This window comes from Misgurnus anguillicaudatus, chromosome 21, assembly GCF_027580225.2.
Source record: "Misgurnus anguillicaudatus chromosome 21, ASM2758022v2, whole genome shotgun sequence".
Taxonomy (NCBI): domain Eukaryota; kingdom Metazoa; phylum Chordata; class Actinopteri; order Cypriniformes; family Cobitidae; genus Misgurnus; species Misgurnus anguillicaudatus.
This window is the reverse complement of record NC_073357.2, coordinates 933951-949613: the sequence shown is the minus strand read 5'-3', so window position 1 is coordinate 949613 and position 15663 is coordinate 933951. Positions and strand designations below refer to the sequence as shown.

At 37.1% G+C, this 15663-nt stretch overlaps 1 protein-coding gene across 1 annotated transcript; it reads right to left on the bottom strand.

The window, feature by feature from the left end:
• Window positions 1–7296: 7296 nt before the first annotated feature.
• On the bottom strand, window positions 7297–13153 carry LOC129454585 (fucolectin-1-like). The gene is made up of 7 exons (XM_055219163.2): window positions 13059–13153; window positions 12607–12642; window positions 10091–10352; window positions 9848–9987; window positions 9195–9283; window positions 7790–7889; window positions 7297–7684 (listed from the first exon to the last, which is right to left on the bottom strand). The coding sequence occupies exons 1-7, from the start codon at window positions 13090–13092 to the stop codon at window positions 7614–7616; spliced, it is 732 nt and encodes a 243-aa protein (XP_055075138.2). The 5' UTR covers window positions 13093–13153; the 3' UTR covers window positions 7297–7613.
• Between the last annotated feature and the right edge of the window lie 2510 nt (window positions 13154–15663).

Below are 15663 nucleotides of genomic sequence, written 5' to 3'. Positions count from 1 at the left end.
GGCAACAGCCACTAGGTGGTCTTCAGTAGCGCGGCCGCCATTTTGGAATGAAAATTCTCACAGCCAAATCATAAGCACAATAGTAAGTTTCTTAAATTAAAAAAATTGTTCACTTACTACGCCTACACTAAATGCTGTATTGTCTTGTATGTATGTGTTGTGCTGTTGTTGTTATCAGTTGTGGAATCCAATCATTAAATAGATACACATTTGAGGTAGTTTTTTTCTTGCTTTCTTATTATGCAATTCTAATTTATGCTATTTTACACATTAACTATTATTATTAGTTACCAACTAACTCCACTAGGTATGAAATATATTTTGTACATATTAATCCCCTGGATCCCGCTACAAAAATGATAATCTTATAGACCATAATGCATCTGTCTGTTATCCTATAATTACCACTATTGGACATTGGCTGTGTTAATCCATTTCGAGCAATTCTGATGTATATGTGTGTATATGTGTATATATGGAGCCAAAATATTATGTGTGGATGAGTTAATTTCAGTATGTATGTAAAGTTAGCCTATAAAAGTGGAAGACTTGTCTAAATATCTGAAAATAAGCTGTAAAAAGGGATTAATGATCACTGGTCTGATTGCATGTTATGCATCATTCAGTTTGAATTTGATCTTTTAATGTACAAAGTATCTGATATTGCCATCACTTCTAGTCGACTCACGAGTCGCTCTCATTCCAAAATGGCGGATTCGTAGGGCTGCTGCTGGGCGCTGGTGATGCAATGGAACGTTCTATCACTTTCACTTCTTAAGTTCTTTACCCTCCGCACACAGGCTGAACGAGGTATTAGTAATAGATCACAACTGGTACTTAAACTTACTGCATTTCCACAAAATGTTATCGAAGTAAATCAAACAGCATTTTTAACACAGATCGTCTTTTTATCCTATTAATCTTAGCCTCTTTTACCCAAACAGCAATGGATTATTGATACAGGCTTAATGAGGCATTAGCAATCGATCACAAACTGAAAATTAAACTAACGGTAGAAGGAAGTGAAACTTATGTAAACAGTCAAACACTGTAGCCTAATGGTGCATTTCCCCAAACTGTTATTGAAGCAAATAAACAGCATTTTAAACACAGATTTACTAATCTACAGGCCACTTTCACTTTGTTTATAGACCATTTAAAATATATTTGGACTAAAATCAACCGGTTTAATGTATTACATAATTTTTATCAAATTACATACTCCTCTTCAACACAGATGTCGTCTTCGCGACATCCCAACCAAGAGATGGGTAACGATAAAGGCAATTAAACAGTACATATTCGTCACCAGTTGTAACAGTTTTAACAACGAAGGGTGGCCATTCGTGCCAGTTCCGCCGGACACGTCCCGAACATGTTTTCGAGTTCGTTCTCCGGAAGTCGCGTTGGTCGACCACATACGTCATCAAGGTTTAATATTTCGGGTTTAATTTCAGAAAAGCAACCGTTCAAGGTAAGAATGAAACTACAATGATTGTATGTCTTAAAAGAAATAAATCTTAATTTTCTAATGTATTTTAACTGAAATGTGAGAACCTCGATGACGTATGCGGTCGAGCAACGCGACTTCCGGAGAACGAACCCGAAAACATGTTCGGGTGATCGGGCCTTTTCTGTGGCTGGGCCCATGCTTTGGAATGCTCTCCCTTATCATGTGAGGTCTGCTCTTTCACTGGACATTTTTAAATTTACTCTGAAAACACATTTTTATTCTTTAGCTTTTGGACATTTGTAATTGTTTCCACTATGTACAGCACTTTGGATCAATTTTTATTGCAAAAGTTACAAAGTCATACCTGGCAATAGAGGCTACAGAGTACTTCCAAAATGGATATATTACACACCAAGTGGTGTAGGAAGATACTTAAAGATTTATTCCATTATGCTTTAATACACACATAGTGTGGGAGCTTCTGGTTACAGAATGCTTGCCTGAATAAAACTAAAACTACAAAGAAATCCAGTTTGACCTGTTCCAAGTGACCTTAAAAGACACTTGGTCAAACTAGCCAGAAGTATCCTGGTAAAACCCCACCTCTACAAGAAATGCATCTTCTATCTTATAAAACCTTGATCCATTTGATCTTAGACTTATAGAAATGAGACCTTTTTACTCATCGCACCATAACCTTTAAAATAATACTACACATGAATATAAAATTACAATCTTAGAACCAGGGTGCGATTTGCCTGGGGGATGCGTGGGATGTCCTCCTTTCCGGTCAATGTATCCCTGCCTCTGCTTAATTATTTTTATCCCCAGTGGGCAGGGACGGACTGGAGCTTAAAAACAGCCCTGGACTTTCTTCCAAATAGGCCCATCATCCGGCCATTCGCCCCTAGCCATGCGCAACAGATCACAAGGATGTCCTGATACTATGCCACAATACTGTCAGACTATCAGACAAGGTTATTTAATATTTTGTCAAGGTCATATTACACTTTGATGTATAATAAGGCTGTGAAATAATGAAAATGGCTAGGCCCTATTTATTTTGTCTGTAAAGCTTTCACAAACAACCACCAGGTCTTTGCCAATTCCACAATACTAAACACAAATGTAAAAGACATGGAAAAACTGCACTTTGATGGAAGACCGACAGAAAGTGCAAGCTAGGGGTTTTTGGTTAAACTAATATTTGGTCAATTATTTAGCCCCCTTTCTTGTATATTAGCACGTTTAGAGTGGTAGCAATGCATGCCTGATATTTTCCCGTTTAATTCAATATCTTCATTTTAGCAGAAAACGTGAGCTCATTACAACCTCTCATATACAATAAAGTCAATAAAAGAAATGAAATCCAAAGCAATACGATGCATGTCCACCCAGACTGTTTTTAGATGGGGTTGGATATTTTTTACACTATATAAAAATAAAGAAACCTCGCGTGAAAATTAACGTAATGCTGTTAGAGAGAGACGTAATGTGTGTGTGTGTGTGTGTGTGTGTGTGTGTGTGTGATTTTGGTTAGATGACATGTTGTGCACTTGGCTTATTGGCTTTGCAACAGATGGGGCAGCTGCTATGATGGGCAGATACAGGGGAGCAGCCACACTCCTATGTGAGAAGATCAACCCTAACCCTAAAGTTAGAACTTGCGGTCCATGATGCTGTGAAACACATTACAGGGGCGAGCCATTTTCAGATGTTCATTGACTCTCTGTACTCTCTCTAAGCCCAAAACATATGAGAGAATTTGAGTCTGCAGCTTCCGATCTGGGCCTGCACGCTCGCAGAATAGGAAGAGTATTTGATGTGCGCTGGCTGTCCTCACCCTGCACGTCTGTGACGGCTATCGGCAAAGCTATCCAGCCTTGGTCAAACTCTTTGGAGTGTTCATGGAAGACAAATCCAGATCTTCTGTGGAAAGAGCCAAATGTCTGGGCATTCATGGTAAAATGACAAAGTGGCTTTTTTTTGGTGGAGATGGCGTTGGTAAAAGAGGCACTGGAAACCCTGTAAGCCTTGTCCCTGTTTCTGCAGAGGAGAGATGCCACAGCTGTCAGTACCAGTGCTGAGGTGGATGTTGCACTAAGAACACTGAGGTCTATGCGGCAAGCAGGGGTTGCCTACTTCCCTGCATGGAGATTTGCAGAAATGTGGATAAAAGAGGGATGGCATGCTGCAGATGACGCTCCCAGAGGAAAGCAGAAAAAGACGACAGAAGTCCATCATCAAGGCAGACTGTTCTCCTAGTATGATGCATAGGCCTACACTATAGCCTATTTATGTTTAAGTTGACACTACGTTGTGCCATATAGTTTTGCCATTCATAAATATGTGTTTTGACATGAGTGGCAATGGCATTATCCATGGTACTGGGAGGGGGATTTAATTCTTTCTTTTTTTGTGTGCGGAAAGATAAGCTATTAGAGTAAAATATTGCGTTAGGCTGCTTCATGAGTTAGTAAGAAAAAATATTTCACAATTCCTGCAAATGCAGTGATGAAGTTCATGTTCACATTATTTATTTTTATGAATTAAAATGTTTTGAGATGTGCTGCGGACATGTCCTGTAGCTCAGGCACTTTTCAACAGGCCCACCTAAAACTTTATTTAAAAAAAAACTTTTACTATATTCTAATGTTGTCAAGAATTGAATTTTTTTTTCAATAATCTCATAATTTGTGCTAAAATAGTCTAAATGTTTAGTTTTAAAACCATTTTAAAAAGCTGGTTATATTTTGATGTTTCTGCTTAAGTTCAGCAGACAGTGAGGTTCAGGTTTGTTCCGATCAGAGCTCGTGAGCTGAGAGCACATTTCTGAATATTAGAAATATTTTAAATATAAATATAAAAAAAATTATATTATAATGAATTTTGTTAGGTCGGATTACCAAATTTCTCTTTTATATTACTCCTCATAACCACTGAAAACAGTCAAAAAATCTAACCAAAAGTTAATTATGGATGGAAGTGTTGGGTACAAAATGACTTATGAAAACATCCCCCCCTCTGTTTTTTTCACAAATCGCACTCTGCTTAGAACCATATAATATGTATACATTACATCATATATTTCAGCAGCTACCCAGTCATGTGAGCCTAAAGGCTAACAGCACAAAAGCCTTTGTGATGAAGAGATTAGGAGAACAAAGAGTTGCATATCTGTAAACAGTTCCACCTAAGAGTCAAATTTACGCTAACAACACCACCTGAGGTTTAATTGTTTTACAGTGTCTCTTCATGAATAAACTTAAAGTTTATTGTATTCTATTTTGTTTCTATACATTCTTCCAGGCGAAAACCCAGCTAAAACACACTGTAAACAGGCCTTAATGTGTAGCGGAAAAAACACCCAATCTGGCAACACCAGCCATCTGTGTTTCACGGCTGCATGCGTCATCAAAACAAAAAGGAGCATGGAGGTGACACAGCTCTAGCCTGGTCCAACCAGACTCTCGTACATTCATTTCATTTGTTCAGAGAGTCTGGCCACGCTCCATTGCAAAGCGTTACTTCCGTTAAAGGGACACAAGGCAGCATTTTTATGTTAAGAAATCATCTTCGTAAGTCGGTATATGGTTAAATGACTCATTACCGGACGAATGAAGTCTCTCTCGCCCGCCCCTACCGTCTGTAGGAAGAATACCCCACTTGCAACTTCGCTGTATCCGACCCGGTGTCCGTCTCGCAAAGTCTCAGATATCGCGAGAAGCAGTATCACTTTACAGCAAACAACACAGAGGCAGGCGAGCCAAACATGGCTTGCGATTGTAGCAAATGGCAGAGCTGGGGAAGAAGCATCGAAAACCCTTGACGGAAGGGAAACATAACTGGATTGGAAATAAGCTGATAAACTTGGTTCCGAGGGGGGAGGGACAACAGTTCGTTTTTACGACAGTGTGTTTGAAAGCATTTACTTTCAGACACTAGGGGGAGCTCGTAGAGATATATTACGCAGACTTGCCTGGTTCCCCTTTAAGGAGGGTCCTCTGTTGAAGTGTAAAACTATTGGATCTGCCCAGAGTCACTCAGGATCTGCCATAGCCGATCGCTAACTTTTGGTCGTGACGTATGTCATGCACCGAAACCGGCCGGAAACAACAAGTAAGAATAATCAGAACAACAAAACTTAGCAAACCTGTTTTTGGCCACAGCTTTAACTTCTGTATATTCGGCAGTTTTGCAACAACGGACCGAATAGATTTTCTCACGTCTTTCTCCGCTGCCATTACTGAACTACAACTCAAACTGACGCACGACCTCAACGTCATCGTTTTTAGCCACCCCCATCTGTTCACTGATTGGACCTGCAGATTTTTGCAGGAGAAAACGAAACTCTGTACAGCAGTCCCAGACGTAGCACTGAAGCAAAATGAAAATTAAGCGAAAGCAAGTAGGAGGGCGGAGCCAGGCTAACGTAGCTCTGGACACTGCTGAAATCCCTGCTGTGCCACTCACATAGTTTAACATTAAATAACATCATATTTGTCCCAAATCGTTAACGATTAACATAGGCTGCTAACGCATATTCTAGATCTTGAAATAGACTTTGACTAAGCTCACACTATTTAACATGTACGTGCGATACCTGCGAGTTGTCCTACACACAACGGAGCACAACGATTTTCGCCCGTTGTGTGACCCCCTTGAAGCGCCCGGCTAGCTTTTCAAGGTATGTGCAAGCAAATACAAAATTAAAATGTAAAAAGTGTTTTGTTTTGACAGCTCGCCACGCGCTCAGCTGTCAGTGTGTCCCCGCCCCTTTTGGGTTCCATTCATTATCTTGTTAGTTTCCGCACCGGTTAGCCCTTTACTATGATAATCTTCTCTATTTCTTTGCCCCGCTCCCTTTAGTTTTTGTCAGTCCATTGTTGTTGCTATTGCTCTCCACGCTGATCCCCATAGTCATAGTAGATATATATATTATTGCCAAGTATTGTTCATAGTCACGTCAAGTTTTCTGTTCTCTCCAGACTGTCCATTTGCCCATTGTCGCTGGGTTCACCTGTCCGGGATATCCCCTCTCCTTTCCTGTATTAATACCGCTCGCAGTGTACGGCAGCCGTCTCTCCTCTCCTGGTGTGCTCTTTTCTACGCGCTGGCTGCGCTGGTTACTCCGCTATTCACCAGACTGTGGAAAGACTCTTTGTCTCGCTCTTACGAAGTCTGACCTGCATTCTCCAGTTTGAATTTAATAAACTCTCTCTCTCATTGAACCCGCATTTGAGTCCGTATTCTGTGTGACCATGACAATTTCCATGTCAAAAATGTCAAGATCTGGCCTGCCATCTCCGTTTCTGACTTAAACTGTTCTTGCTCAGGTGTGCATGCATAAAGTACGTAATTCTATGTGACTACGTTCAGTTTAATTCAGTACATTATTATTTTTTTAATTGAATTAATTAAACTGAAAAGTAACTCACATTACTTTTAAAAAAAGTTACTCAAATATGAATGTGTACATTTATAAAGTAATGCGCTACTTTACTCGTTACTTTAGAAAAGTAAAATTATTACATAGTGCACGTTACTTGTAATGCGTTGCCCCCAACACTGGTAATATGGCATTAATAAATAACAACTTAACATCTTTTTAAATAACAAATTGTATCTAAATGACATTGCATTTACTCCACTGGATAATTCATGTATAACATTTTTGTATAATACTTATGTAATAAAATTTATGTAATAATAAAATGCATTAGCAAATTGCTGTGGTTAAATTACAGTAATGCAAAGTGGTTTATTGCTTTAACAGTTTAAAACAATTGAAAATTGAATTTGAGTAAAGACAATGAAAGACAATGAACTGAATGCTGGTTACATTTATCAGTTGTTCATTTATTTTATTTTATTGACATTATGTCGTCTTTAGTTTTATGGCATTCTGGAGAAGACCAAAGACGTCAGTGTAGGGCAGAGGACAAACCCATTACCATTGATTAACTACAAATGATTTAAAATGATGAAGAAGAGAATTAAAGAAAATCATCACACCAATCAGTTACCAATAACTAAAAGAAACAAACAAATATAACTTTAACTAAACTAAAATAACAAACAAACATAACTTTAACTAAACTAAAATAACAAACAAATATAACTTTAACTAAACTAAAATAACATACAAATATAACTTTAACTAAACTAAGTCTTTTTCATCAAAGAGTACTTTTGTTGATTCAGGATATTCAGGTTCTTTAACACACGGACCTGTAAATAAAACAGTAAGACTTCATCATAAATACACTTTTATTTCATGTACTGTGGATTTAAAAAAAAATGTTTATTAATGTTGTGTTTTGTAAACATACTTACCAACCAGTTTGATCTCCGGTTTAACTTCAACTTTCTGAGGGAGTTTGGTCCAGGTCAGTGTGACATTTGAGAGTCCTTTAGAAGTCAAAGCGGTCTTCAGCTAAAATAAAAGCATTACTGTTTAAATATAGAGATGCTAAATGTGTCCAAATATAATACTATGTATATCTCAATGTTTTCATGTAATTGTCACTTTAATAACTTCTTACTCACTTTCACATGTAGTAACTGTTAAGTTACTGTTAGTGACATTCTGTACACATACAGTTTCTGTACATGCACTTTGGGCTTCTTATAACTCCATTAGTGGACAAAGATATACAAGATAACACAACTAATTTTATCTAACTCGTAAGTTAATAAAGTTTTAAATACGAATATTTTTATTACAGAATTGCATTGATTACCCCCAGAAGGACTTTATTAACCCCCTTAAATCTGACTGATATGAATGAGATGCATGCATTTGCATCCACAGTGTAAGACAAATTTGATATTTCCGTGTCAAGAAGACGTGTGCCGTATGTCATTGAAAAAGCGATGCTGGCTAATGGCATCAACTCAAATGGACATCACCTGTGATCACATGACTCTTCTTAACAGTGCAATGGAGGACGATGACTCCACTTACGGCACATTCACACGGGGCGAAAGCGTTAACGCTTGACGGAAGGCTTGTCTGAAGCGTGGCCAACAACCAATCACAGTGGTCGCAGCACATGCTCCGGTTTCCCATAAGCGTAATTGGCTGGCTCTGCCGGTTATTTGCATAAGGCAATCTGATCGACTGACACTCGCATTGCCACTTGAAAAGTTGAGAAATGTTCAACTTCTGCCGCCAGCAACGGCAGTGACGCGGCTCCGACGGATCCACAATTCAGTTCGCCAACACTTGACGTCACCCATTAAAAGTGAATGGGAGGCGTCAACACTTACGCCCCGTGTGAATGCGCCGTTAGTGAAGTAATGCTGATGTTTTATTTCTTGTAACAGCTCTATAATATTTAATATTTAAACATTATAAAATAATCGAGTCTGTCCATTGCATATCGTGATGTTTTATTTCTGTCAGGGAGTGATCCCATTATTATTACTATGTTATTACTTCCATACTTTATATGTCTACATGCAGCATTTTACATTGCACTGACATCTAAATGCCTAATAATTCAACGACCCATCATCAGTTATTCCTCACACATTTATGTATTGTTACAATATAGAAATGTGTTAACAGGTTTTTTACCCAGGAAGGGGAGGAGCTATGTGGATAAAATGGCAGATAATAGGTCAGATAAGAGACATACATCATGTATGAAGAAGTGGATCACCTGAGTATTTAATTGGATGTCCTAAATTGATTTGACTTTTTAGCACATGTTGTTTATTTACGTTGCTTTCTTACCTGATCAAGAACTGTGTCGCTGACTGCTGGATCAGTTACATTGACACTGGAGAGAAATTTTATCATCACAAAGGTTTTTCCGATATAATCTGAAAAACACATTTTACACAATATCAAACAATGAGCACACAATCTTAAAAATGAATTGTATTCTGTCTCTGGCAGTTATGTTCATGTAGTAAAGTGATATTGTCTGGTCACATGTGGTATAGCAGGGATATTAGAATGACGTCATCGGTAAGATATCAGTAAAAAATGACATCTAACGATGCAGTATTTGTTTCTTTGTTACACTGAACCCAAAATTAGTTGTTTTGATAAATGATGGTAAGCACACAATTCCCATTGACTTTTCTATAGCAGGAAAAACAAATACTATTTAAGTCAAGAGGTGGGCCTACGTCAACTGTGTGCTACCATAAAACCTTTTGGGTTCAAGAGAAGAAATAAATTCATACAGCTTTAAAACAACATGAGTGGGAGTAAATAATATCAGAATTTTCCCTTTAACATCTGAAATGATCTTGATTTTAATCTGGGCTTTCTAGAGCCTCATTATTGTTTATGACAAATGTTATTATTTGTATTTAAATTAGCTTCAAAGTGGACCAGACTTTACCCTGATGGTTCAGCAAGACTAAGAACGACTGTACCTTTCTTATACACCTCCACTTCAGCAAGAGAAAGAATTTTTGAACCTCCAGGTATGATGACGTTCACATATCGTCCCTTCATATTGTGACAGGACACGGACACAGACTGACCTTGACCAATTTTATTCAGCACCGTACATCTACGAGAAAAACAACTTTATAATTCTGACATTTTCTTCTTGCATGTTTTCTTGGATGAACAGAAACTTGCATTAAATAATTTCACAGCATCAGTCACTTAACCTGGGATTATTGTTGCCATTGTTTTCCAAAGAGTTTCCGATATGAATTTCTGCTTTGTTAAGTCGGTCTGGACAGCAGTCTCCTCTGTTAGTGATGACGACTTGAGAGATGTAGTAAGAATCCAGCAGATCTAGTCTCCACCACGGGTTATCAGATTGCAGCGTATGGGTGAAGGTTAAGGGATTCGAGTCAATGGCCCATGCTGCTATCCAAGCTTGGTTTGTGGATGACTGTACAGCCTCTCCTCGTAATGCCAAATTCTCTAGAAAAGGATCATAAATAGATTTTATAAGCAGAATGTATAAGCACAAGCAGGGTAACACCTAACTGAGACCTCTAGGGGTGCAGGGTTAGTTTGTTTGGAATAAGGGTTCATATTCAAAGAAGACAAATGTCACATAGTAACAGACACATTTACACTAAAAATTTAAGGGGATTATCTTCCTTTTTCCTTACATCTCCATGGACGCCCCCCTTCCTGATTTTCTATGTTTTTGCATAAGTGTTTGTCACACTTTAATGTTTCAGATCATGAGACAAATTAAAATATTAATATTTAAGATAACACAGATAACACAAAGATAACACAAGTAAACACAACATGCAGTTTTTAAATGAAGGTTTTTATTATGAAGGAAAAACAAAATCCAAACCCACATGGCCCTGTGTGAAAAAGTGTTTGCACCCCCCATTAAAACATAACTGTGGTTTATCACACCTGAGTTTCTCTAGCCACAGCCAGGCCTGATTACTGCCAAACCTGTTCGCAATCAAGAAATCACTTAAATAGGACCTGCCTGACAAAGTAAAGTAGACCAAAAGATCCTCAAAAGCTACACATCATGTTGAAATGGAAAGATATTCAGGAACAAATGAGAAAGAACGTAATTGAGATCTAGAAAAGATTTTCTAAAAGCTTTGGGACTCCAGTGAACCACAGTGAGAGCCATTATCCACTAATGGTGGAAACATGTAACAGTGGTCAACCTTCCCAGGAGTGGCCAGTCGACCAAAATTACCCTAAGAGTGTAGCGACGACTCATCCAAGAAGTCACAAAAGACCCAACAACAGCATCCAAATATGTGCAGGCCTCACTTGCCTCAGTTAAGGTCAGTGTTCACGACTCCACCATAATAAAGAGACTGGGCAAAAATGGTCTGCATGGCAGAGTTTCAAGATGAAAATAGCTGCTAAGCAGAAAGAACATAAAGGCTTGTCTCAGTTTTGCCAGAAAACATCTTGATGATCACCAAGACTTTTGGAAAAATACTTTGTGGACTGACAAGACAAAAGTTGTGTTTCTCCCAGTACGTCTGGCGTAAAAGTTACACAGCATTTCAGAAAAGAACATCATACCAGCAGTAAAATAACGTGGTGGTATTGTAATGGTCTGGGGGCTGTTTTGCTGCTTCGGGACCTGGAAGACTTGCTGTAATAAATTAATTCTGCTGTCTACCAAAAAATCCTGAAGAACAACATCCGGCCATCTGTTCGTGACCTCAAGCTGAAGCGAACTTGGGTTCTGCAGCAAGACAATTATCCAAAACACACTAGCAAGTCTACCTCTGAATGGCTGAAGAAAAACAAAATAAAGAATTGGAGTGGCCTAGTCAAAGTCCTGACCTCAATCCTATTAAGATGCTGTCCTATGACCTTAAAAAGGCGGTTCATGCTCGGAAACCCTCCAATGTGACTGAATTACAACAATTCTGCAAAGATGAGTGGACCAGAATTCCTCCACAGCGCTCTAAGAGACTTATTGCAAACACTTGATTGCAGTTATTGCTGCCCAACATGTCAGGATCCTGCCAGAGTTTTGTCTGGTATTAATATCTAGTTCAGTATGGCAGGGTTCTGACAGTACAATGTTTTGTGTGGGAACATGTGGTCATTGTATTGGTTTTATTAGACCACGTGTTTCTCGCGTCCTGTCACTTTTACCCCGCTCCCTTGTAATCCTCTCGTCTTTATTGTTTAATCTTTGTCACCTGTCCCCCTCATTACTTCTCCTCTATTTAAAGTCCTTGTGCCCATTGTTCTGTCTACGTTCATACTACTTTGTTCCTGTCGTGTTCCTGTACCGTAAATCCAGTAATATCTAAGCTAGTTTATAATTATTTACATTTAGATGTATTTTAGTAAAATAATTCAATTGTACTCTAAAACATATCTTTACATTGCATAAAGCTGAAGGTAAAATGCACTATTTAAATCTGTTTTTATATGTTAGCCACTAGCAGCGTAGATGTATTTTTAAATACACATCTTTCACAACTGCAGCATCATCGCTACATAGAAAACCTTCCAGGTTCAAAACAGATTGATTACAACCTCCATTTCAGAGCTGCCCAGAAAACTCCGCAAACTAAAGAAATCAAGTTGTGAACCACAAGTCTTGTGTATCCTCCTTATATGCCAATGCAAAGCATGATGGGTAGTTTTAATGTCTTGTAAAAAAGGTGAAAAAATGAAATATCAAAGGTTGTGTCATATAGGATTGTGAGACAGTTCTTACCTGATGGGTCTGATTGAGAATAGTAAACATCCATTCCTAAAACAGACGAACAATAACTGACATTATCTCTACACGTAACCTTCAACAGATTATTAGACTTTACATACTTTTACATAAAGTCACTGAATTACAAATTATGTGTGTCAGAGTCAAATGAAGTCAAATAGACATTTCCCTCTTTATAAATCATTATTATATAAGCTTATCTTTGTGAATCAGCATTAGGTAAGGAGTCACTTTTAAACAGTTTAATTTGTATTTCTCAATAACTGTTTGTTAATCAAAGAAAAGCTGCTTTCAATATGCTGAGATACATTACACATGTATGTTCAGGAAGCTCATGAATATTCATGATTGACTCACTAGAGCTAAATATGTCATAAACTTATTGTGTTGTAATGCTGCAAACATAAACACATGTACATCAAGTCATTTTTTAGATTTTGACTCACCTAAAAGTACAAAGAGAAGTCCAGACATCCACATCTTTACTGTTGAACAGATGATGTCCTATAACATGTGAGTTATAAATGAATTAAACATAGACACTTGTATTCAGAACATTGAACTGTTTATGCTTAAATTAAAGATAATAATATTTGCCAGAACAAATAAATACATGCCATTCAAAATCTATTCTCTCAAGACTTAAATCTTTCATATTACTCTTAAATCTGCAAAATAATTCATTGTAATAATCTGTTAAATTGTTCTCTGATATCTACACAGAAGGTTTGTGGCTTTATTAATGATCCAGAGTCAGTTTTACATGTCCATTTATAACCCTTTAGTTTTACATTCTATGGCACCTTTAAATGATCAAATACAAGAATAGATGTGAACTTCAAGTGTTTATTGTCAATGTGAGACTTTAAGAATCTTCTTAATAAAATGACAAAAGAAAATTTCCAGACAAATGCTACACTGAAGATGATAAAATATATTTCAGATTTTTAATTAATCATAATATTTAAATTTGTCTCATTGTATAGTTTTGGTGAGTTTATTATTATTCCCAAACATTATGGGGTGGTTTCCTGGACAGGGTTTATAGTACATGACTAAAATGCATGTTTGAGATGTTTTTTGTAAGATATGTTTGTTAAATCTACTTAAATGTCCTAACATAACTAAGGCCTAGTCTGGATTAATTTAAACCTTGTCTGGGAAACTGCCCCTGTAATGGTAATTCTTACTGTTATTGATGATAATCTTATAAAAGACAACAGACTGCAGGTGTTTATATGTAAACCTGGACCATAAACCAGTCATAAGTCACACAGGTATATTTGTGGTAATAGCCAACAATACACAGAATGGGTCCGAATGATCGATTTTTCTTTTATGGCAAAAATCATTACATTTACATTTAGTCATTTGGCAGATGCTTTTATCCAAAGCGACTTACAAATGAGGTAACAATAGAAGCAATTAGAGCAACACAAGAACAGCAATACATAAGTGGACTAGAACTAGTTTCATCTAAATCTGAGACTAAATCTGTACTAAACATATACCACACCCTTCTTTTAATGCACCATATATATACAATTGATAATCTTAACATGAATCAAAGAATGGGGGAAAAACATATACACTGATTATTATTATTACACTAAAAAAAACTATTCATTGAATTTAATCAATTTTTTAAGGTAAGGGGTTGCAATCATTTTATTTAAGCTACATTTAATCAAAAAAGAGATTAGTAAAGTTGATTATAGCCTACTGATGTTTTGCTGCCGTCATTCCTCTTATACGCGCTTGTTGTGGTATAGAAAATGGCGAAGGTTGGCGAGACACAAGAGCGAGTAATATAAAAATGCACCCATATTTTAAAAGCCGACGTCTGGGCTCATTTTGGCTTTTATGAACATGATGGTGAGCACGAACTGGACAAGACACATGTTATATTTAAAGCCTGCCATGGACATATCAAATTTGTAGGCAATACAACTAATTTAAGAAACCACGTTAGATGCATTTTTGCCATGAGCTGCTAAAGGACACCAGCGCCAAGGCAGACCCAACTTAGCCAAAAATGTATCAAACTTTATCAACTTTTCTGTTGAGAATAAACAGATCTGTGGCATCTTTCATAGCGCAGGATTTACGGCCTTATTCTGTAGTGGAAAACCTCACATTTGCCAAGGAAGATACTTTCTTGGAGCAGAAATTAATATCAAAATGGAGTTCATTTACTGCATCTGACTTCTTGCATTCATTGATATAAATAAAGCAATGTGTAGTAACTTAAAAACATGATGCAACACATCGTGAATCGTGGAACCAGTGAAGATTCACACCGCTAGTAAAGATCATGTTACATGAAGATGTGTTCCTAAGGACTTCATTTGGACAACTTTAAAGGTGTTTTTTTACCCTCAGATTTTCAAATATTTGTATCTGGACAAAAGTTGTCCCATCCTAACAAACCATACATGAATGGAAAGTTTATTTAATCATTTAAAAAAAAATGACCTGGTTTTGTGGTCCAGGGTCAAATATTAAAACAGAAGAAGAACTCAATAGTGACGTGAAACTGAATGAAATAATTTTAATAAATCACATTATGTTATTTTACTGAATTTAAAGATCTACTAGCTGAATTGAAATCAAACATACCTTGATAATTTGCTGTTTTCTTTTTTAATCTTCTTCTTTCTCAGCTGTTTTGTGTTCTTCATCTGTGACCAGAGGTAAATATCTCTCTCTTTATAATATCTTATTATAATTTTATGTAAAGCAGAACTAATGTTGCTCATTTGTAGAGAAAAATGTGACAGTAATTACCTCACAAATGACCTCTCAGCTCACCAACTCTTTCCTTTGCTCATATACATAAGATTAATGATGATGTTATAACCAAATCAAACTGGAATGGTTAATTGTCTGAAATTTACATGTTCCCTATTGTAGGTCAGTTAATAGATAGATCATTGAGTTAGCAGCACAAAGTTCATGACTTTGATTTCCATGAAAGTCCTAAAGATGTCATATAGAGGCTAATACATGCAGGCAGCTCAAATCTCACGATTGCAAATCAAAAGTGAATCT